Genomic DNA, 25,937 nt, shown 5'->3' on the forward strand with positions numbered 1-25,937 from the left:
TAAATTTGTTTTTAAAACAAAGTTGTTAGAATAAACACATTTGAGATTGTAAAAATTTGACTTGAAACTAAACTAAAAATACATATCAAAAAACGACAGTAAATTACTTTTAAATTTAGTTTCAAGTAAATTTTTACAATCTTAAATGTCTTTATTCTAACAATTTTGTCTTAAAAATAACTTCAAACCAGTAAAGTATATTTTAACTCTAGTTTGAACCTTTTAAACAAATTTTTATACTTTACTCTTTATGACGTAACTATTTTTAGCTAAAAATTTAAAAACAATAAAAACAACTTATCTTACACAATATTCTTACCAGTTTTTAGTAAGATTATTCTGAAGATGCACTAAATGAAATAAATTAATAAGTTTTTTAAATAAGTAAGTTATACTTAAACTTTTGAATATAGTTTAAACTTTTTTTTTAATATAATTAACATGATTAATCTCTATGTTGATATAAAATACTTTTTGAAATTTTGGCTATCTAAGTTTAGGAAACTATTCTATTTACCACTGCTAGACTTACACCATTATTAAATTCTGTCAATTTTGCTTTGGTTAAGACCATTTCTAGAACTATTTGTACCTAGCAAAGTTAAGTGCACTGTACAGTGAACACTGTAAATAAAATCAAGCGAACATTTTAAAATGCTTGTTACAAAATAATTTAATTTTTTTTTTTGCACTACTTATCTTTATGCTCAAAATATGTCACTCTTTAAATTTTAGACAAAAGGTTTCTGCTTGTTGCTCATCGCTAAAAAAATATTTTAATTTGTTTTGGTATAGTTTGTTGTGTTTTTTACTTATTCTGTTATTACTATATTTTTAATTAAATTTAAAAGTTTTTCTTATTCCGTAATGAACAAACTTATCAAAATGACGTTATGTGCTTGTAATAATAGACAAAAATTGTTTGGTTACCAAAAACTAAGTAAGCACAATTTTTTGCATTAAAAAAAAACAACTGTCTTTTATTATTCAAAAACATTAACAAATTAAAAAAAAACAATTTAACTAAAACAACTTAAGGACTGTGACCAAGTAAAATTTACCATACCTAAAATAAATTTAACAACAAAAATTATTATAAATTAAGAATTTTGAACCAGAACATAAGCGAAAAAAAAAAATAAATCATTAAATTCTAGTTATAAAGCATTTCTTATGAAAGATACTGTTTTAACAACAAAATAACAACTAGTAAATGGAGTTAAAAAAATGAGTTTTGTATACATAGTTATTTTGTTTTCGACTTTAAAAAGCTTAAGTAATTTTTAAACATGCTTAAACAGATCGAGATTATTTGTCCTGGACAAAACTTGAAAAGGTATCTATGGTGTGCAACTCGATAACCAAAAGGTTCTTCGTGCGCCAGGTCTTAGAACCAAATATTTTGAGCGTTTTTTTTTTGTCTTTAATAAACTAATATAATGTTATAGTTTGATAAATGGTGCAAGTGCGTTTTTGAAAACAGATTCTTGCAAGTTAGTTGTAACAAAGGGGTTTCTTCTTTATTGCTTTTACTTAAAGTATGTTTGTAATTCAAAATTATAAAACTACATTATGAAACAACAATTTCTTCTGTTTCTTATCACTGTTTAATGTTATTTCTATAAACATTTAGCTTTATAACTTCAATAAAATATTTGAAATTAACTTACATACTGTTATTAATAAAGTTTTTGCTTAAATACATAAACTGTTTTTTATCACAAGATAGAATATAGTACTTTCTACCTTTAAAAAAAAAACTTATAATTGAAGATGGGAGGAAAAAGTACTGATAAGTGAAATAGTATTTATTAGTTTTTATTAAATGTAATATTTTATTTAAATGCCAACTAAAACTGATTAAAGAAATATTAATTTTGATATACTGGTTTTGTATGTTATTAAGTTTTAAGAAGAGTCTCCACTTCCCTAATTTTCCCTGGATAGTTACATTTTTACAAAAAACTCAAGTTTTTCAATCAAAAGTTCAAAACTAATAAAAATCTGGATATATCTGAATTTAATTATTTTTGCTAACTTCCTGACCAACTTTTAACAATCATACAATTGTTTTTGATGATTTTATAAACTATTTATGACTAAAAATGTTACTAAGTTTATAAGAAAATCAGAAGCGTCATGATTTAGATTTATTGTTTAATTTTGATCTCTAGAATAATGTTGCTGCTTTTTACTAACAGTGTTAATACATATTGTGTTTTTATTATAGATACTATTTATTTTAAATATTACTCAACAACTTTCAAATCTCCACTTTATTTAGCTAAAAAAAGTGTTAACATGCAATTAGTGTAAACTTTTCTCAGTAAATGATAAAATATTTTGATTAAAAAAAAAGATGTTATTTATTAAACAAACATCATACTTACTTTTCCCTTTACAATGATAAACTTTGATTTATATAAGGTCCTTAAAGTTTTATGAATTAAAAGTTTATAACTTAACTTTTAAGTTGTTTTAAATAGCTCTCAATTTGGATTTACAGAGAAAATTTATACAATTTTTTTATGTACTTTAATTTTTTTTAAATGTTATATTTTTGTTTAATAATATTGTCTAGCAGTTTGTTATTTGTTAAAAGATTTTTGTAACTATTTTGACTGCATATTTCATTTGATGATAGTTGTGAGCGCTCACATATTTCTTTCTTCCTTCATTACAATTTTAATTACATATACCTTTGTTTTGGATATACTTTATTAATTTTGTAATTAAGTATGCTAATATTAACATTTTTAGTTCAAAAGCAAATAAATTTTGAGATCCAATTTAGATTAGATTAAGCTTAAATATATCTTCAATAAACTTAGGAAGATAATGTATTAGAAGTGTTTTGTTTAGATTTTAATATGTTACCAAATATGACTTGTTGGTTATAAATATTCCATTTTGAAAAGAACATACGAAGTATAAACATGAACAAACTGATTTTTAGACTTGATCAGTTTTTAGTATTTTTAATTGGATCAGTTTTCATTTCACTTATGAATTAAATAATGAATTAAAACAAGTATTTTTAATGTAAAAAGTGGTAACATTTGTAAACATTTTCTTAACTTAAACTAACTTTTATTTTGCTTATTTTTTAATTATAAATTTGTCAAGTAATGCATAATTAAGCAAAAATTGTGTTTGTCTAAGCAGGTTTGCCAAAAATTAAGCTACTAAGGTCAACTTAAACTAATTTATTTTTTTGAAAAGCTCAGGCTGACTCAGGCTTGCTTGAATTTTTTTGTAAAACTCAGGCTAGTTTTATTTTGACTTTAAATCTATTAGTTTTCTTGAAAATCTTGTTTTTTATATTTTGTTATTGTTTTGATATTCAGGTACTTTAGCTTGATACTTTTCAGTTTTAGGTTTTTTTGAAATAAATTTTTTCCTCAAAGAGTGGTAACTCTGTTGAAATCTTATTTACTAAATAAATTGTTTTTTAATTGATCAGTTGTTGTGCTTAGTTTATGTCCACTGTCCAGTAAGACAGACTGCTTTAGCTTTACCTGTTGATATTAAACTCTTTGACTTTAAGGTAAGATAATTCTTTTTAAAGCATTCAGAACTTCATTTTAAGGTTTTTTTGAAATAAATTTTTTCCTCAAAGAGTGGTAACTCTGTTGAAATCTTATTTACTAAATAAATTGTTTTTTAATTGATCAGTTGTTGTGCTTAGTTTATGTCCACTGTCCAGTAAGACAGACTGCTTTAGCTTTACCTGTTGATATTAAACTCTTTGACTTTAAGGTAAGATAATTCTTTTTAAAGCATCCAGAACATCTCATCATTTTACATTGATTTACTAAAAGACTGCTCCTGCACTTATTATAACAAATGTTGTTTAATGTGTTAATATAGATACTATAACCTGTAGTTTTCAGCATTTTCAGAAGCTGTGTACCTTAAATTGTTTAAAAATACATTTTGTTCACGCTATACTGTAAAAAGATAAATTTTATTTAAAAAATACTAGTTTTTTATGTTTAAAGTATATTTAAATAAGTTATTTTTGAATTTTGTTGAACAAAAAGTGAATTTATAGTCATTGATACATTTATTTAAGCTAATAAAAACATTTTTCTTCAGCTTTAATTTATCAAAAATTATAAAATTCTTTAAACGTTATATGATGCAAGCAGTTCCATTGACAAAAACTCCTAAGAAACTAGTTATTAAAAATTTATCAAGTTAGTTTTTACTGTGCTATAAAAAATCATTAGTTAAAGTTTCTTTAATCAAAAATATTTTATAACATTAGTATTTTTCTATAGCCAATGTTAAATACCATATCAAATTGATAATACTTTTGACTAAAAAGCTTACGTAAATGAACATGTTTTATAACTAAGTATAAATGAGAATTAACTTAGTGGTTAAAATGTGAAAAGTTATTGTTTTTCATCTTAGCTATTGTTTGTTTTTCAGATAGATCAAGAGTTCCAAAAAACTATGAAGTCAGTGCCTGGCAAAAACTTAATGAAGCAGTAAATGCAATTCACAGGTATGTTTTACAATTTTTTCAAAATCTAGAAGTGCTTAAAACACTTTTCATGCAGGTCCTTATTTGTTAACTTCAGCTTTGAAGAACTTTATGGGGCTGTAGAAGAGTTGTGTAGAGAGGAAGCCACAATAATTAAACTTCACATAAAGGTATTGATATATTGATTGTTTTGATCAAAAATATGTTTGTCTTTAAAAGTTATTTGTGTTATATTTTTCTTTTTAGACTTTTTATTTAATTATTTTAAACTGTTTTATTATTTAGTTATTTTTTAGTTAGTTTAAAATTAGTAGAATTCATAATTCATTTATGTATATCATACCTGACCTGATTTTTCAAAATTCTAGTTAAAGAAAAAGTGATAAAGATTATTGATAGTATAAAACCATTTGCTTATCACAGATTCATATATCTTTTGTTTATTATTTTATTAAAATGAACTAGTTTTAATGTTTCATTTATTGAAATTGTTAAATGAAACAGTCTTTTTCTTTATTTTGTTGCATTTTAAAGGCAAGTTAATTACAATAGTCATATTGGGGTAAATTTTAGTTTTAAAACATTTGTCTATTTTGTATAGTTAAGCTCAGCTACCAGATACTTTTAAGAAATTAGTGAAATTTAAAGTAGTTTTTTGGTGTTAGAGATTAAAGTTTGTGAGTTTAACAAGGTACATAGAAATATGGTAAAAAACTACTTAGTTTAAAATACACAACATCTTTACTTTTTACCCTTTTTAATCAAACTTTCATAGTTTTTTTAAAGTTACTTGCAAGAATTTTTATAACGTGGGAGCTTTCATATAACAATTAAAGTTGATAATGCCTCGACCCCCTTTGACCTGATTTAAAAAGTAGTTATAAAGTTATATTTAATACTTCAAATTTTCTAAGTCTTTAGCTTTTTTTAGCTAGCAGTTAGTTGTTTCTTTTTTAAAACACTGCATCACATTACAGTTTAATTTATAAATTTGAAATACATTTCAACTATTTTAAAATACAACAGTTAAAAGAAGTTTGCATGTGTCACATAAAAAAGCAATCATTATTGTTTCAAAGCTGTTTACCTGATGAATCTTTTTTAATAAAAATAGAAAAAGAATGGCAAGACCACTGCAATCAAAGTGTAAGTTCTCATTATTAAGTTTTTACAGGATGATTGTTTTACTCAAAAATATGGAATTTTAAACAACTTTAAAGTTTAAACTTTGAAAATTTAGATGAGATACAAAATGAGTATTATAATATATTTAAAATAATGCATTATTTAAAGTTTTATTTATTATAAAACACATCTAAAGTATTTTTTAAGTAGTTTTATGCTAATCGAAAAAATATAACTGTAAAGGGACAAAAACAGGGTAGAAAAAAAGTCTGGAGTCCTAGATAAATCTAAAACTTGAAAATTTAAATGAAAAAAAACCTAAAATTTCTAACAAAAACCACTATAGTACCTGAAAAAACATAGATTTTCCAAGAGTTTTACATGAAAAGTAATAAAATTTCCATTAGATACAAAAATCTGTTATATAGCATAAAAGTATTACTAAAAAAAAATAATGATTAAAATATACATTTAAAGTAGCTTTACAGTATCTTTTCAATTTTGTCAACTATGTAGTACAGTATTTTACCTTTTATTTTTTTTACTAAAAATTGACAAAAGATCTTGTTGTCTAAAAAACCTGGAAGAAAATCAGAAAAGTTAAGACAAATTTATAAAAACAGAGTTGTCACCCTAAATTTAGATGATTTTACTCAAATTTTTTTCTAAATATTTTGTTATGTTTTTTCACATCAGTAAATATTATTATGATAAAGATATACTGTTTTTAAGCTGATTAAGATGCACTAATAAACATAAGATTTTTTTTATTTTGTACTATATTTGACATTGTTATAATAGAGAATATATGAAGTTTTTCTACTATTCAATATAATTTCATAAAAATCTACTCTTTAAAAATTTTTGACTCTTATCTACAAAAATTGGCTACTGAAAATTGTTAATTAATAGTTGATAATTACCAGAACTTTAAATAGAAAAAAAATACTTTTTCAATAAACCCGAAATACTAAGTAGAAAAAATCAAATTAATGGAAGCTTAATAAAATTAAAAGTACTAGAGGTGACACGAAAATCTTGAGTTTGCCTCAATATAAAACCTTAAAAAATATAAGTCGTAGTTTTTCATGTTTTTAAAATATTTGTTTAATTTTAAACTAATGTTAATTTTCAATAAATTTCTACAAAAGTGATCTATTCTCAAAATACACCAGCTAATAAACATCTATTTAAGAATTGAAATTGAACTTTTTAAGCTCAATAGTTACTATTTTGTTTTATACTTTACATATTATCATTTTTGATCGAAGTTTTAAGAATATATTGCATAAAAATAAGATACAACCTAAGAGTTTTTGTTAAAACTATTTTCGTCTAAAAATGATAAATTGAAGAGAGGCCTGAAATATTAAAATATTAACAGTCTGAAATGATATTTTTCCAATAATGAAATATGTAAACTTGTATTTTAAGTTAAAATAAATGATTAAAGGAACAATCTTTATGAATCCTTTACTTTTTCTGCAGGTATGCTTATCAAAATTTCGAATCAAAAAAATTACTGACTAATCCATTTATTAACTTTGTAATGTTGTTCATATTTTTCTAGTTGTTTTGTCTTATTAGATAAAAATCTCATACTAGTTTTAATTTGTCTTTGTTTTATTATTATAATAATAGTTTAAAACGTATATATATATGCGTTGCTTACAGTCTCTAATTCGAAGTGTATTCCTGGTTCTTGATACGAAGTGTATACAAAGCTCCAATCAATCACTTTGGTTAGTTATGCTTAAGTTTTTTTACTTTTTTATATGCGAGTTGTCGAATAAATGATAAAAAATTCTACAACTAGTGTTATTGTTGTTAATTTTAAGTATTCAAAGTATATTAGAATACATATAAATAAGTTTTTAGTCATTCTTTATTATTAAGGCCATAGGGGGGGTCCAACACTTTTTTTTACAAAAATTAACTTTGGCTTTTATATGAAAGCTTATAATACAAACTACAAGCCAGTTTTTATAGAACTAAAAAATATTATTTAACTTTTGAGATATTTCATATTTTAAAAATTTTGTAAAAAGTTTCCAATACAAACGTATAGACCACACATTTATCGTGGTCAATTTTCTCAGAAATTTTAAAATTCACTAAAAATCTATCTTCTCCTTCAGTTTTCAAGCAATCTTCTTCAAATTTTCAGGAACTGTTCCTTATATTAAAAGAAAAAAAACGTTACTTGTGAGTTTTCATAATTTAAAAATTAAAAATTTTATCACAATAATTAAAAAAAAAGTTTTTTTTCAAAAAAAAAAATTTTACAAAAATTTTTAAATTCCAAATTAACGTTTTTTGTTGTTGTATAAAGAAGATTGCTTGAAAATGTAGGAGGAGATAGATTTTAAATAAAATAGTCTTTTTTGGCTGTTTTAGTTTTCCATTCCCATAGGGAACCTATTATGCGGCCTTACTTTGACTGGTCATATCTCAAAAGATAATTCAAATTTTCTAAAACGATAAAAAGCATTTTGAAGCTTAGAAAAAACTCTAAAAATCAGATCAACTTGTAAAAAATATGACTTATCCCCCCCTATGGCCTTAACACATACAAAATTAATTTTCTAAAATTATATGATAATTTTATCAAAAAATATTCTAAAAAGTTACCTGTTTTAATATTAAAAGTTTATGTTTAAGTATGTATGTGATCATAAATGTTTTATATTGCAGTATGTTATGGTTACACTTTTAATAAATTTTAAGTACATTATTAAAAGAATTATAAAGTTACCTATTTGTTAATAATTTCTTAATAAACATACCTTTACTTTAGTTTTACTTGCTAAACCTCTAAATTTTGTAATTATTTTAATTTATTCATACGTCATAATTTAAACTTGTTTTTTGAGCTGTTCACTAACCAAATTTTTTTCAAATTTAATTTAACATTTATCACTTGAAAATGGAACTTGTATAGTTTTGAAAAACTTAGTGAAATAAAATATAAAACAAAATGAGTAATCTGTTAATAATAAGTTGCAAATGGTATATACAAAAGTTACTAAAGTTATTCTAAATTTATGTATAGTATTTTCATAGTTTTTCTATTAATTGTAATTTTTTCTAGGGATTTGAGTTTAGAATTGTTTCGGGAAAATGTACTGTATTCAAATAACATTGGTGATAAATGTGTACAAGCAATTTTACAATTGATAGAAACAGAAAGAAAAGGTGGGCCAATATTTAAGCGATCTTTGCTCAGAAATCTCCTTGATATGTTCACACAACTTAATGTAAGTTTTCTAAACATCTTGAATAAATATTTCAAATGAACATGACATTCTAATTTTGAAAGTCTTGAATTAGCTTCCAAAAGTTGTTAATTCAAAACATGTTTACCACCTCTTTTTCTGTTAAATCTAACCAAATAGAAGTTTTTGATTTCTCTATGTATTTAATTTATGTTTAATGATTAAGAATTTTATAAACAAATGCTAATGCACAAAATCAATTTATTTTTTTAAAACTTTTATTAAAACTGATGTTTTTAGACTATTTGGGTTAGAATATATAATAATACAATGTTTATTATATTTTTCTAAATTTTCTTTTGAAACAAAGTAAAAATAAAAAAAGCTCCATTACTAAACTCCATGGGGATCCTATATATTTTTTATAAGTTTGTCCTTTTTCTAAAGTTTTACCTTAGCTATCAGAGTCATTTTGTCGCTAAACAAAATTTAAATTAACTTTTGATGTGTGACTGATCGTTTTTGGTTAGTTTAATGGGTTGGTTATTGAAGGTGTAAACTAGAAAAGTAAAAAAGATCTAATCTACATAAAAATATATTTGTTTATCAATTTTTTGTTCACCAATTTAAATTTGATTATCTAACTCAAGGAAATGTTTTGGTTTTTTAAAAGTTTATTCTGAAAAATTAACGTTTTTATTGATTTTTTTAATTAATTTTTTTATTTAAGTATATAAACTTTCAAATTTATGTAAGCTATTGAACTACTTATCGGTTTTTCCTTAAATCTGAGTTCCCTGTCTCAAAAAATAAAATTAGTTTTTTACTAAAGTATTACCAATTCAAATTTTGAAAACTAAGTTCTTAATAAAATTTTTAGGGGCCACAAATTAAAAATTGATATATTTATAAATTTTAATGGTCATGTAATTCAATTAATAAAATTTTAATTGTAAAAAAAGATTAAAAAAAATACAAAACTGCTAAAAAACCTATAGTTTAATACTTATTTAAGCCATACCTCAAAAGTTATTAAAACAAAAAATTACTCATGTAGGTAATTATTAAGGTTACAATAGATTTAAAAAAAGTTTACTAAAAGACACAATTACCAATTAATAAAACTTAAAGAATTTGAATAGTGGTGAATCGTTTGTATTCGAATCTTTTTAACTTAACACGCTATATTTCTGTTGTTAATTTAAAACTTTGTTTTTAGTAGTGTAAGTTATAATTATACTTTAGGCTTTCATGTACGTTTTAATGTTATTAAAAAAAACGACAACTTCCCCATGGTCTTATATATATTATAACTATCTTAAATAATTAATTAGTTTAGTTTTACTTAGATTTTTATTTATTTACGCTTTTTACAACAAAAAGTCCTGCCACAAAAATAAAAGTTGAACTGATTAGTCATACTTTTAGTTTAGGTATGAGTTTAGAAAATTAATTTTTTTCAGATATGGATTTTTTTAATAATCTACTTAAAATTGCAACTGGATTAACATTTTAATATATTTACTTATTTTTAAGTTCTTGCTTTTAAATAAGTAAATAAATAAAAAAGCTACAGTAGCACTAATGGTACTCAAAATCTTTTAATCAAAAGCTCGATCAATGATGTCAAGAAGACTGTTGTCTTTAAAATGGTTTTTTTTTCACAGGTTTACAAAGTTTGCTTCGAAGATAACTTTATTGCTTCAACGCGGGACTTTTACAAAAAAGTTGCACAAACTAAACTGTGTGAGTTGACTGTTGCTGATTATCTAAAATTTACTGAAGGCAAAATGGAAGAAGAAAGTAAACTGTGCTTAAAATCAATGAACTACGTTACTGAGTAAGTTTCCTACAAAAAGTTTTTATTTTTAATTGGTAATTGATCATCAATTATTTTTTTAATGCACTTTTGGTTTGAACATTTTTTGATACCATGAATTTTTTATTTATTTTAAAACTAACGAGCTACATAAAAGTTTTTAAACAAGTTTACTTAGAAAATTGACTTAGTTTTGATATGTTTTAACTTCGATCAGAGTTGCCATAAACTTAAAATAACTTTGAATATTTAAAGAAATTTGAAAATATCTATATAAATCAGGACAACACAAGATATAATGATTTTTGACTCAGGATTTTTGACTCAGGATTGTTTTGTTTCTTATAAAAAAATCAGGAGAGTTTTATGAAAGTTCAAAATCTCAAGGAATATTTTTTTTAAATATTTAGTTAGATTTATTTAACTCAGTTTCAATATTTTGTTGTTTTGTATAATTAAATATTTTCATTAAGTTGATTTTTATTGATTTTATGATTTATTTAATTTTTTAGCCTTGCTGCTAGCTATTCACATTGTAGATTTTGTTTTAAATCTGAACGATCTGAACGTTTTAAATCTAAATGAAATTATCATGTTTTTTTTATGTTTAACAGAAACGCTAAAATTAGACAATTAAAATATCAAAAATAAATTCAAACTGTTTTCTATTATATATAGTATTAACTACGACGGTTACATTAAATTAAACACTTTTTTTTTTGAAAATCTCGATTGATTAAAACTAAAATCCTTGAATTTTCAAAAACAGTATTTATCATTAGTTTAATAAGCATCCTTTTCTTTTTATTGTCAGATTAAAAATGATCATGAGGTATATTAGTTAGCGCCAGAGGCAAAAAAGTACTTTTTATTTTTTTTTGAAAACTCAGGACGACTCAGGATAGATTTGGGTCATTCAGGGTAGCTTTTTATACAAAGAGTGGCAGCCCTTTTCTAATGCAGGGATTCGCAAACTGCAACCTCCTAGATAATTTTCAGCTTAAAACTAGTGATGTACCGGACTCACTATCCGGGTCCGGGTCCGGCCGGATATTGCCATTTTTGTCTGATATTCGGATCCGGCCGGATTCTAATTTGAAAAAAAAGTCCGGATCCGGTTCCGGCCGGACTCTAATTTGAAAAAAAAGTCCGGGTCCGGTTCCGGCCGGATTCTAATTTGAAAAAAAAGTCCGGATCCGGTTCCGGCCGGATCCTAACAGAGATCCGGCCGGACCCGATCTATTTAGTAAAAAAAGCATACTGAAAATTATTTTTTCAAAAACAAACCATGTGTAAACTAATAAGAGTTATTTTCGTCAGTTAAAATTAAAACCTACCGTGATTGGCTCATTTTGTACACGTGACTAATTTACATTTGTTTACATTTAAACTATGAAATAAAAATTTCATGAAATGTAACTCTTTACATATGTTGTAAAATTGAAAACTTTGGAATGAATACTTGCATTATTTATTGTTTAAAGTTGAGCTCAGAGAATATTTAGAGTTAATACGGTTGAATATACGAGCCAATGAGAATCATATGACGAAATGTTTCAAACTAAATACTGATGCAGCAAAATATCAGAACATGACAGGCAGTCTATATGTAAGCAGTTAGTTAGTTTGGTGTGTAGCTTGAAGCAACAAAATATCTTGAACGTTTTTGTGAATGCTTATTGTAAGTAGTGTTTTGTTTTAAAAGTGAATATTTCAACAGGTGTTTAATTGTTTAAGTATTTAAGCCAGGTATATAGTTTAATAGTTTATTAAACATTTAACAGTTTCTTGTTTACTAGAAGTTTTATTTAATTTTTGTTTTTTTGATTTAAGGCCTTTGATATAGATTTAAATAGCTTCCAGTTTTTAAAGTGTTACCAAAGTAATTAATAATTTTGTATATGCTAGTATTTCTTGTTGTGTTTTATATAAAAGATTCATCACTCAAAACTGTCGTGTCTGATTATAGAAAGTAGTCTCAGTTAGAGTTTAGTATTTGTTAGATATTAATTAAATAAGGTAGGATTTTATTATGATGGGTAGTACTAATAAGTTAAGTGTACCGCAGTCAGTCCTCAACTTTACTACCAAATTGTCAACCTTTGCTAGCTGTTCTACTGATTATTAGATTAAAGTAATTTTTTCAGTTTTTAAAAACCTCATTCTGACTCAGGCTAGTTTATTCTAGTGATGTACCGAACTCACTATCCGGGTCCGGGTCCGGCCGGATATTGCCATTTTTGTCTGATATCCGGATCCGGCCGGATTCTAATTTGAAAAAAAAGTCCGGATCCGGTTCCGGCCGGACTCTGATTTGAAAAAAAAGTCCGGGTCCGGTTCCGGCCGGATTCTTATTTAAAAAAAAAGTCCGGATCCGGTTCCGGCCGGATTCTAATTTGAAAAAAAATCCGGATCCGGGTCCGGCCGGACCCAAAATTGCGGGTCCGGTACATCACTACTTAAAACATACTTTTTCAAAATAATAAAAAAAAAATTTAGTTGCCGAAAACTTACAATTAAGTCTTAATTTAATAACTACTGTTTACTAGCAATCTGTTATATTTTATTTTATTTTTGGTAATAACCAATAATTTTACATTGATTATTACAAATGCTTTAAGATAAGTGTGGCCGACAGAAGTTTTTTTGTATACAGTGCGACCCACTAGCAACTTGTTATAGGTAAATAGGCCCGAAACTTATAAAAGGTAGCCGACCCTTGTTCTAATGCATAGTTGAATATTTAGAAACCATCCTACTTCAACGTAGTATTTTTTATAGACTAATTAAATTCACTAGTTTATATAATTTTATTAAACTGTTTTTATGTAACTTCAAAATTTAATTTTTATAGACTTAGAATTGTTAAGGCCATTTGGGGGTATAAGATTTTTTTTATACAAAATTTTAACACTGGCAATTTAACATTGGCCCGTTAATAAATAAATTAATTATAAACTAAAAGATATTTAAAATTTCCCTACCCCCATATGGCTTTAAAGTCTAAATAAAAAAAAACATTTTTTTAGTAATATATCCTCTGCTCGTTTAAAATCAAGTTTTTTTTTTATTAATTTTATTGTTAAATATGTAAATACAGAGGACGTTTGCTTGAATGTTTGGATGAAACGCTTATCGTCGTTCATCATGAAGAAATTTTACAAAAAGGGTTTAGTGACTTATTAAAAGCTGATATGAGAGATGATTTGTACAGACTTTACAGTCTATTCAAAAGTAGTGAAGGAAAATCTTTAATGTGTGATCATTACAACAAATATAATAAAGTTAGTTTTTAAGTCTTTTTAATTTTTTGTATATTATTTTTTTTGTTTTTAGCTTAAGACAACTAAATATTTAGTTTTAACTTAAAAACATCAAAATTTTCGTTTTAAATGTAAAATTTTGAACTTTGCATAAACAGTTTTGTACTATGAAATATTAAAAATAAAAATTTAAAACTCTTTAATGTTTTTATAACTAGTCTCGTTGAAAAGCCTTGTAAAAAAAAAATTGTAATGCAGGTTGAAAATTTAGAACTAATTAAACAAACAATATGTTTTTATTCACTCATAATTAATTTTGTTCAAAAAGTTAAAAAAAAGTAATCTTTTTGATTAAAAACAAATGTCAAATAGTTTATGATTGTATTTACCTTGGTAAAATTAGACCTTAATTTTGATAACTGAACTTCAAAACCAGAATTTTATCATGTATTGAGGTCGCTTTAAACTCAGTTTATTTCTATGAATATCATAACTTTTATTAATATTAATCATTTCACTTATTTTACGTACAATAGGAATATTGTTTTGATTTTTAAAGTTTCAACCCAGCTTAATAGATAAGTTTTTTTTAACATTAGCGTGTCATATATTAGTAACAACATTGTAATTTTTGTCAAAACCTTTTGTCATTGGTGACAAGCATTTGTAAATTTTGTAATTAAAAATATGAGATATTTAACAAATTAATTCAAACTAAAACAAAAAGAAGTATAGTATTGTAAGCATCGTTTTTTCTTTTGTGTATATGACAACACGTGATCAGAAAAACATCCATGGTAAGTTCCTAACTACTAGAGTTTTAGTAGTATATTTATTATAAATATATATGTATTTATTATGAAATGATAATCTTAGTGTTTTCTATTACGTAATAAAAATTTATATATTGTTTTGTACTATCAATTACCACTTAAACTATTAATAACTTAATTACTAAACGATAAGTTTTGATGTTGAAAGTTATTACTAATTTTTATTTCAATAATTAAAACTTTTAAAGCTATTTTTATTAACTACAAGGACTATTTTTTACATTTTTTCAATACTATTTAATGCTTTCTAAAATTTATTCTTTTTAGAATTTAAAATTGTATATGATTTTCCTCTTTAAAAATTTGGCATAGTATGTTATTAAAAAAATTAAAAGCAAATTATTGTTTTCAAAAAGCTTTTGAATTTGCTACCTCTGCATAAGTAGATTTTTAACTAAAACACAAGTCGCAGGCCTAAAATAAATTGCTTGGTAAGTAATCGCTTTTTGCTTACAGACTGCGGTTTACAAACCCTGGTTTAAAGTCTAAAGATGCTTGTCATAGACAGACTATGTGTAAATATTAATTGTTAAGCTATTTATTACTTTTTAAAATTGGTCTTAAATAATAAATTAGTTATCATTAATATACTTGGCAACGGGTCTAATATGCACGAAGACATTTTTGCATGAAGACACTTATGCATGGAGGGTCACTTTCGCACGAAGGATCATTTTTGCAAGTGGGTAAAAAAATAACAAAAAATAAAATAAAGATAAAAATTAACTAATAAAAAACAAAAAGCAAAAAAATTTACCGACCGAAGGTAAGGGTTAGGGCTAACAGTGATAGAAAAAAAAAAGATATGCATAGTAAAAATTATTATAAACAAAAACTAAAAAAAAATTATATAAAAAAACTACTGACCGAGGTTAAGGGTTAGGGGTAATAGTGATAGTATACAAAATAAAAAATTGACGGAAAATTAAAAATAAAAATTGACGCCTTGCAAAAGTGTCCCTTCGTGCTTGATAGACTCCTACCCAATATACTTACGTATAGAATAATAGATGTCTACCTTTGTATTTATGGGGTTTATACAAACATTTAAGTGATTTAGAAATGACTACTGTTTTCTAAGCAAGGTCAAACATTTGAATTAGCAAAAAATTGTATATATTTTTTTACCCTAATTAAAAATGTTCTTCATTTGTTAAACACTATTATTTACTCTAAATTTTTCACTCTATTTTTTCTTTTAATTGCTACTTTATACATTTGATTTATTAAAAAAACTTAGTTTTTATTATTAAAGCATTAAACTAATTGAATTGTGTATTTGAAATATAGAGTTAAGAACTAAATATATTTCTTTAGAAATTTCTTGATTACCTTATAATCTACTTAGTTTTATAGTTTGTGCATATAAAAATATCAACCCGAAAGTTTGCAGTTTTTTCATGAATATTGTTAGCGATTATTTTTTTATTGTTTAAAATTAATTAACTATGAAAAAGGGTTGTCATAAAACCTAGAATTTGACAATTTAGGTAAAAAACCCTGGAATTTTGAAATTTTGAAAAAAAAAAACTTAAGTTTTAAACAACTTTTACATAAAAAATGAGAAATTTTGTTTTAAAATACGAAAAATCTTATCATATGATTTTTTTAAATTCATTTATTGTAAAACTTGTTTTAAATAGCATTATAGTATACTTATATATTTTTATACAAAATAAGGTAGTTTTTTTACGTAAAAAATAATTTTTTACTGAAAATGTATAAAAAAGCTTGTTCTTTCAAAAACCTAGAAGAAAATTTAAAAGCCTGGAATTTTTTTAAAAACCTATGGTATCCCTGTAATTGTTAAATGTGTTTTAAACTATTATAGTAGAAGTAGTAATTTTTATAAAGTACTTTTGTTTACAGTGTAATTTAGGCTGTTCTTAATTTCAATAACAAGTTATTAAAAACTTATACTAATACTTTTATTATCAATATTATTTAAAAGATTTTTTTACTAACAGTTAATGTCAGTTATTTAGAATAAAAAAACGATTGCTAAGTGTATTTATATAATTAGTTGGGTATTTTTTGTACACCGTACCTGACAGCAAAGTTACCATAGTTTTAATTTTTAAATATAGTGATTGTGACTTCCTTGCTTTTTTACATTTAGACTGTCGTGTGTCTAATCATAACAAATTTAGCGCAAAAAAAAAACAAAAAAAACATTTCAGAGTTGCTCGATTTAGGAAAGTTTAATTTGCAAGAGCCCTGCCTTGAAAACAAACTCATTTGTGGCGATACCTTATCAAAAAATAACAGCAATTACTGACCTCATAGGTGCCAACAATTTTAATTTAAATGTCTGCTTTGATTTTTTTAAAGCATGGTCGTTACAAATGAAGATGGTCAAAGTAAAGCATCTAAAGTTGTTATTGTTATTTGAAACTTGCGTCAATGCATTAACTATGAATTTAAGCAACCTTGGCGTTAACAACCTCTTTGTTTACGTAAACTTGAATCATGACAACTATGCCTTACAGTGTTCTTATATCTCAACAGAATGTACTTAAGATAAATGAACTTTTGTAAAGAGCTTAAAATACATTTTCTAACTAATAAACTGTTGGAAATAACTTTTTTCGCAATAATTATACAGATAGTTGTTGAAGATATTGTGACAAATGAGGGTCCTACCACAATGGTGAGAAGTTTGCTCGATCACAAAAAAAAAGTTGACGAATTGAATTCAATTTGTTTCAAAGGACATGATAAGTTCGTAAACACAATCAGGGACGCGTTTGCAATTTCAATCAACAAGCGTAAGAATACTCCAGCTGAGTACATTGGTTTGGATGTTTTTTGATAAACAATAAGTTTCATTTTTAAAGTGATGACCAGTTGTTGTGTAAAATTTGACAAAGTTGTCTAAGAATTTATTTTTATTAAAACTGACAACATTTAAATAATTTCATACTGATTTTAAAATATAAATCATTTTGGTTTTTCACTAAGATTATATATAGAAATTGTAGAACTATTTTAACTCTGGAAGTTATTTAGAAGTTGTTTTTTATTTCATTACATCATACTATTTTTGTGGAAATAGTTAATTAAGTTATGTTCGACATAAATAGTATTAAACAATCTGATTTAAATATGTATTTTAGTACTTTTGTACTAATAATTTGTTAACTACTTAAGGAAGTGATTATTTTTGTTTCAAAATACATCAAATGAATCAAAAATCTGAAGCACTTGTAAAAAATGTAGGAAAAAGTATGTGTGTGACAAATATGAATGTTTTTTATAATAAAATACTTTTTCTAGCGATAACTTTAAAGCTTTTTGTTGAAAAAAATTAAAATGACAGTTATGTTTTATATTAAATATCTACATTCTTGCATTTAAACTACACATAAAAAAAGCACACTAGTGTGCAACGAAACAATTAAACTTTAAAAATTAACAATTTTAGAAATTGATTGAAAACAGTTTAGTCTAAGTATTATCAAAAATCATGGTTTGTAAAATTTTGATTCTTTTAATAACTCGCCTAACAAACAATAAATATTGTCTTTTAGTGATATGAAAATTTTATTACATCAATGAATACAATTTATTTTTACAGCTAAATACGTTGACCAAAAGATGAAATCTAACAAGTTATCAGAAACCGAAATAGAACAGATATTAGATAAAATTATGGTTCTCTTTAGATTTGTTTCCGGTTTGTATTTTGCAATGTTACGTTTTATTGATATGATCATAAGCTACTATAAACAATTAATACGAACCGTTTTAGTTTACAAATTGTTCTTAAATAGAAATAGAAACCTGTAACAGTTCTCTACTTATATGTTAAAAAACACAGACTTAAATTATATAAGAAAAGAACAATTTTGTTATTTTAAAAGTTATAGAATTTAATATCTCAGACTAAATGTCTAATATATATTTATTTTTGATGAAAAATGGCGTTTTATTAAGGGAAGGACGTGTTCGAGGCATTTTACAAAGCAGATCTTGCAAAAAGATTGTTGATCGGTAGATCTTCATCTTTTGATGCAGAGAAATCTATGCTCAGTAAGTTAAAGCAGGAATGCGGAAGTCTTTTCACTAAAGATTTAGAGGGGATGTTTAAAGACATGGCTTATTCTAAAGAGATGATGGTGCAATTTAAATTGGTAATTTATTTTATTTAACTTAAAACTTGTTATTTTTAATTATTTATCTAATTAAAGTGTAGTTTTTAAACAGCCTTCAATATATAATTCTAAAATCTTACTACTTTTTTTAATAAATTTAAATATTTTTCAGCTTTAAGCATGCAAAGATTATAAAGTTAAACAAAATTAACCTAATAAACAATAAACCTATAACAATACTAAGTTATGCAAAGTTTATTTGTTTCAGCACCAAGAAAACCATAATACAGAACTTAGGAAGATAGAAATGTCTGTGAATGTTTTAACCTCAGTGTACTGGCCGACTTATACTACTATACGTTTACCTCTTCCTAATGACATGGTGAGTTGCTATAACTGATACGTTTTGTTTCTGTTTTCTAAAAAATAATAAGTTTAAGTGTAATGTAAAACTTTACTATATTGTACAACTAAATAAATGTATAATAAAAATTTTCTCTCAGGTATCTCTGCAAGAATCGTTCACAAATTTCTACAAAAGTAAACACAACGGAAGAAATCTTAATTTTCAACATTGTTTAGGTCATTGTATGTTAAGAGGTCGTTTCGAAAATGTAAGCTTTAAAATTTTATTACTACCAGATTCTTATTTATTTCTAGTATTTTTTTTAGTTTTACAATTTAAAAAAAAAATTGAGTACAGTAGTTTTATTACAATTACACTAGAAGTACTTCGCAGTTTGAGCTTAATTTGTATTTATAGCATGTTTTAGATAAAGTTTTTTAATTTTTTAAATTTTCCAGTTAACGTCATTAAAAGAATTGCAAGTCTCATTATTACAAACAGTAATTTTGCTCAACTTCAATTACCACAACACCTTAACTTACAACGAATTAAAAGAAAGAACGAACTTAGATCACACAGAATTAAAAAGAACTCTCCAATCTCTTGCTTGCGGAAAGGCAAGAGTTATCTTAAAGGTATTTGAATGAATTTTGCTAACTATAATCTATTTATGAGTGATATGAGTTATGTTCAATTAACAACTTCTGATAAAGTTCGCCATTGTTTGTTTTTGAAAGTTACAGTAGAAAAAACTAGTAAACTTTAGATATATTTAATAAGATTTCTGGTTATATTGGACAAAGCCTTTTATAATGTATGATAATAAATCTCTTATTATCTCTACACTACGTTTTCTAAATAAATAAAGTTGAAGTAAAAATGTGATGTCTTTACTAGTTTTTTATTTTTACGTTTTATTATGTTTAAGTTAGTTTTCTAATGGAGTGTTTATACCTAAAGACACAAGTATTGTTAAGAAAATACCCAAAGGCAGAATCGGAAGCCTTTTATGATTAACATATTTTTTTTTTCTAGGAAAGGCTGCTCGCGCTTTAAAAAATCTTCTGCGGGCCTCACTTATTTATAATAAGTGTGGTAACCAAACCATGAAAACAATATTAAAAACCAAAAATATGATAAAATATGCGAAAATAACAGCAAGTAATTACTATTTATTAATTAATTGCCCAATTGTAGTATTTCACAACACTAAAAAAAATTTAGATGTTTTAAAAAAGTATGTTTTTTAATTAAAAAGTACCTCGCGGGCCGAAGTTTGCGTACGCCAAGCGTTTCAAAAGTTTATTTTCAAATCATGATATTAAAACCTTATCTGTTTATAAAAGATTTATTTATAATATTTTACTTGAAATTTAAAAGTAGTTTACAGATAAAATTTTATCGCAATTCTGGAGATAATAGTTAAATTGTTATTTGTTACAGTTTTTTCAGAAAATGTTTATAGAAAATTTCTTAAAGTTTTTATTAATTCATGTTGTACAAAAACAATTAACAATAGATGTTTTTAAAAGCTAATTTTTGATCATTTTATTGAATTTAAGTAAGAGTTGTAAGCTTTTGCTTTTGTACCTAACTTAATTTTTTACTTTAAGACTGATTCTCACTATATCATTGACTACCTAGTAAAGTTAAATCGTAAAAAGTTTCTAATAACATTGTTATGTAGTTTATAATTTCAACTATTATTTTTGTTGTAATATTTTGTTTTTAATTTTCTGTTATACCCTAGCATAAACTTTTTTTTTTTTATTTATAGGAACCTAAATCCAAAGAAGTCAATGAAACAGATAGTTTTAGCTACAACGACGCTTTTAAACACAAACAATTTAAAATTAAAATAAATTCTATCCAAATGAAAGAAACGGTAATTTTTTTGTTGTTTTAAAATATTGTAACTTATTTCAAATTTAACAATAAAAAGTTCTCAAGTAAACACATATAAGGAAACAAATTATCAAGATCTTATTCTAAAGATTCTCAAAACAAAAAAAAAATTCACTCAAGTTTTCTAGAGACTGTCAGTTGTTAATTAAATCTGACATAAAAAGTATATAAGTAAGTAGATGGAAGGTATTGTAAATCAAAAATATTTAAAAATATAGACAAAACTAAAGGCTGAAAACAATCATTAGTATTTTGGTTAAAAAAGATCAAAATTTACTTAATTTGGTTTGTATGTAATATGTAAAATTTAGCAATTAAATGAGGCTAATTTAAATTGAGAATATAATATACTAAAGTATTATTGTAAACTGTCTTTATTTATACTGTAAAATATTTACAGTTAATCTATACTATATTTTAGTTTTTTTTTTAGTTTTTATTAGCTTCATTAACTAATCAATTTTCAGATATTAGATACAGTAATAATAAAAGTGCAAATAAAAAAAATCTTTTCTACTTATTACCGGTTAATTTGCATTTTTATTATTTTATAATACTATAATATTTTATGTATTTAAGTTTCTCAAATCTTCCTTGTATGCTAAATGTTCTTTGTGTTATTTTTTGTCTATATCTTTTAACAAATATGTATATAAGTTATACATCAAAAAATCTACAAAGTTTTTAGTTTAGGCTCATTACTTTTGCTTGAAGTACTTTGTCGCGATACTTTTTAATCTTGCGAAACTAGAGTTTTGTCATGAATTTAGAATTATTAATTATTTAGCTTGATGTACTTAGAAAATATTCCACAGGAAAAAAGTATATTAATAGCTGTTAGATCAAAAAGGATTATGTAGTAAAATTATAAACTCAGTACATGTAACTAAAAAAATTAACTCGAATAAATTTAGATATGGAGATTTGCTAATTACGAGTTTAAACTGTGTTTTTAAATAGTGTTATCTCTGCTTGAAAACTCAAAATTGCTAACGAATATTTAAGTTTTAAAACCGTAGCATTAACACGTGTTGAAATATTTTGCTATTTGTTACTAAAAACGTTTGAAAATAGTTAGAAATAATAAAGCTTATTATTCGTTATAGTTGAAAACCTAAAAAATTAAAATAAAAAAATAAACAAAAATCAATTTGTAAAGTATTGGCTTTAATACATTAAGATATTTTAAAATGTTTAATCTCAAACTCTGACAATTATTGAAAAGTATTTTATAAATTCAATTTACGTAGTTTTCTGTAAATTGGTTATGTTGTAATGTGTATATTTATTGTTGCTTACAGTTTATTTGTTCATTTACTTTCTAAAAAGTCTGTTTCTAAATGATATTTTGTTGTGTGTTTACAATAGTAAAAAATGCTTCTTTAGAATTATTTTTGATGTTGTGTGTTTTCTGGCGTAGTATAGTTTATATGCTACTCTATCATTAACATCTTTAGTGATCGTACTTTTCCAGATATGTTTATGAGAGCACTACCTTCGCGAAAAGCACGTGAATATCTGACCAACTTAGAAATCATAAGATTTACTACAGTTAACTCCGAAATTTTTACAATAAAAGTTTTTTTTTTTAATTTTATTGCTCCTAGTTTTATTTTATTTTTTTCACTATTCCGCCTCGATGGCATAATAAACATTTTCCACAAGTATATGAGCTAAGATCTAATAGTTGAATAGTAAGGAGTGTTTGTGGTCGTTTGTATCTTATAACTTTTTTTGGCTTGAGTTGTTTTTTTATCTCTTGTCAGTCTCAATGAGTTAAAAACATTGTCGTCCAAAAGCATATGCTTTTGCTGTTTTCTTTTTTTTTTGTTGTTGGTCTGAACCGATCTTTCCACTTTTCTGTTGTTTCCAGCGTCTCGACAACTTAATCCTTGCAAAAGTTTGAATTTGCTCACATATCTTTCACTAGTCTTACAGCCTACAAGTAGTATCAACCACGTTCACTTATCGATTTGCTAAATACAATAGGTTTGTAAATCGAGCGATAAGATAAGATTTTTCATTGACATAAACCCACTTTTTAAATTTTCATCTATGATGGGATTGAAGTCCAAAAACTCTTAATTCTAAACTTTACTTTGAAAAACAGAATCTCTAAAAATAAGTTTTAAGTTATACTTTTCAAATACTTTTTTCAGTTTGTATTTAATATTATCTGTGCTTGTTCTTGTTTAAGTGAAAAACATAATATCATCAATAAAATGTTTTAAAAGTATCGATGTTTTAAGGTTGTTTTGATATTACAAGCTCTGAAAAAATGTGTATGCTACTCACAATAATTCACTTTATTCGCGAATTACCTATTGTACTAGAAGTTGTTCACAAATATTTTAATTACTATAATCTTTAGTAAATTTGTATAAAATGACCATAATTTTTGAAAACAGTTATTTTCTTAAGTTTTTAGTAGGTGTCTAATGCAGCAGCATACACATACAACCTTCCTTTTACTATTAAACAAGAAAAATGAGCATGAGGTACTAGTAATTTGCGCCAGAAGCAAAAAAAAATTAGGAAAAAAAACTCAGGGAAGTTTCTGGTCACTCAGAAAAAAAATTGACTCAAAGAATGGCAACACTGTATAGTGTACATAGTTTATGCTCTTTTAAGCTAGTTTAAAGCTTGTTAATTAAACCAAAAGTGCTGTAGTTATTTTTATTATTTATTATATATTAATATTATCAAGTTGTGTTTCAATTTGAGTAAATTGAGATTTAAAGTATGTTAGATTTTTTGATTAATTTGTTTTATTTACTTACCCTTAACTTATATTATAGTTTTAAAGCCAAATTATCAATTAGATTTCCCCCCTAGTAGCTACCAATCCTTAAATAATTAAGTTATGGAGATTTTATATCTTCACCCAAAAGTTCACACTGGTTCAGGTGATTTTTAGTTACTTAATCTAGTTTGTCAAATAGTAGTGACCCTGAGTGTAAATTTTATTCGTGTTAAATAGAAATAGGATAAATAACTACTTGTGTACCAAAAAATTAACAACTTTTTTAAAACTAGCCAAAAGAGAACAAAGTTGTGAACTCGAAAGTTGTTGAAAATAGAAAGAACCAGATCGAAGCTTGTATAGTGAGAATAATGAAAACAAGGAAACAGCTTACTCACCAGGAGTTAATAAGTGAAGTTGGCAACCAACTTAGCCTTAGGTTTCCAATCGCTGTAAGTTAAAAAATGTTTCTTTTTTAGGTTTTATAAAACTAAATTTTCCACAACTTCAACATATTTAACTAAGACATTAATTACAGTCTAAAGACATTAAAAAAATTGTGGAAAATTTAATGGATAGAGAGTACATGAAAAGAGATGAACAACAGAGCAATGTTTTTCATTATGTTGCCTGAAAGTTAGTTATATTGTAAAAAGTTGGCATAAAATTGAAACTTAAAAAAATTATATTTCAAGTTTTACTATTATTATCTAACTATGGCTGGATTTATAAATCATTAGATTGAGAATAGATAAGTAATTATAAATTATTTCTGACAGTATAAAAGATTTGTAGTTTCCAGTTATTTTATATTATTCCTTAACAAAATTTTTCTCAAATTTTTTTTGTTGAACTTTTAAAAATATACATATTAATAAAATCTTTATCTTTTTTTTTGTAAACTGAGATGATAAAGATTTGCAAACTAAATATTTTATTTACAACCAGGTTTCAGTGACAAAAAATTGCGACCTCTTCAAGTAGAATAAAATAGTAAACTGCTAGTTTAAAGCTTGTTACTATGTTGCTAGTTTAAAGCAGTTTTACTATTTTATTTTACGTGAAGAGATCGTAATTTTTTGTCACCGAAACCTGGTTGTAAATAAAATATTTAACTTGCACATCTTTGATTAAATAAGCTTTTTACATTTCAGTAAATTAAGCAATCTTTTTTAGTTAAGAAAAACAACTATATGTAAACTGAGATGAGAAATTAATTCTTGATAAGAGAAACTAAAAAAAGTATGTAGAAAAACTCTACTTTGTAAATACTTTATTTTACGGCGTTTCTTTAAATATCACTCTAAGTATTTAGTATCTAACAAAAGATATAATGGTTAAATAATTAGCTAGATCTTCATTTTTTCAAAATTAAACAGGTATTTAGCACACAACTAGCAAGTTGATATCTAACAATAATATTTTAGAGTATAAAAAGTTAATTTTTGTACAATTATATTTGCAAAACTTCTATTTTAGTTAATTTATAATGCTTTTTTTTTGTCAATGAAAACTATTATTTTACAACAAGCTAGAGATTTAGGTTTATCTTATCATAAAACATCTGTTTTATGATACCTTTTACGATTTTCAGACAAAGACTTTTTTATTAAGCTTTAAAACGCATTAGATAGTTATATATTAAGAGCTTAATATTTATATCTAATTTATGTATGTATGTATAATTAAGCTTCTTTTTAATATGAATACATATTTTTTTAACCAATAATAACATACAATATAACTTATTTTCTTAAAAGTTAATCTATAAAAGTAATAAGGTGAACTCATTTAAAAAGATCATTCAATAAATTTTCTTTAGACTTGAATGAAATTGGATTCGGGATGGAACTTGAATTTAAGTATGCAAAACTCAGAAGTTTATCATTGGAAATATTTGATTGATTGTAATTTAATTTAAATTACTTGTTATGAGCTGTTTGCCTTACTTTTTATTATCAAGTACAGTTTTTATAATTTAAAGATTTTTTTACAAATTAATTAACTTTTGCGTAAAATATTTTGAGTCGTTTTACCTAAACTATTGCATACTAAAACACTTATTTTCTAGTTGTTTTGTTGTTTAGGAAAATTAAAATCAC

At 24.7% G+C, this 25,937-nt stretch overlaps 1 protein-coding gene across 1 annotated transcript; it reads left to right on the plus strand.

The window, feature by feature from the left end:
- Positions 1–4,104: 4,104 nt before the first annotated feature.
- LOC145835107 (cullin-4B-like) lies at positions 4,105–25,937 on the plus strand. The gene is made up of 18 exons (XM_082942647.1): positions 4,105–4,199; positions 4,438–4,513; positions 4,569–4,662; positions 5,519–5,638; positions 7,292–7,359; positions 8,709–8,874; positions 10,500–10,672; positions 13,752–13,935; positions 17,353–17,542; positions 18,325–18,423; positions 18,684–18,880; positions 19,110–19,223; positions 19,345–19,455; positions 19,646–19,822; positions 20,965–21,072; positions 24,129–24,287; positions 24,374–24,471; positions 25,658–25,937. Exons 1-17 carry the CDS (start codon positions 4,139–4,141, stop codon positions 24,467–24,469), a joined length of 2,193 nt encoding a protein of 730 aa, XP_082798773.1. The 5' UTR covers positions 4,105–4,138; the 3' UTR covers positions 24,470–24,471; positions 25,658–25,937.

This window comes from Thalia democratica, chromosome 4, assembly GCF_965202585.1.
Source record: "Thalia democratica chromosome 4, ktThaDemo2.hap1.1, whole genome shotgun sequence".
Lineage (NCBI taxonomy): Eukaryota > Metazoa > Chordata > Thaliacea > Salpida > Salpidae > Thalia > Thalia democratica.

Coding starts and splice junctions, on each gene's coding strand:
- LOC145835107 (XM_082942647.1), top strand. CDS start 4,139: ATGATGCAAGCAGTTCCATTGACAAAAACTCCTAAGAAACTAGTTATT. Junction 19,456..19,645: donor TAAGAGGTCGTTTCGAAAAT/GTAAGCTTTAAA, acceptor TAAATTTTCCAG/TTAACGTCATTAAAAGAATT. Junction 21,073..24,128: donor CTATCCAAATGAAAGAAACG/GTAATTTTTTTG, acceptor TTTTAAAACTAG/CCAAAAGAGAACAAAGTTGT.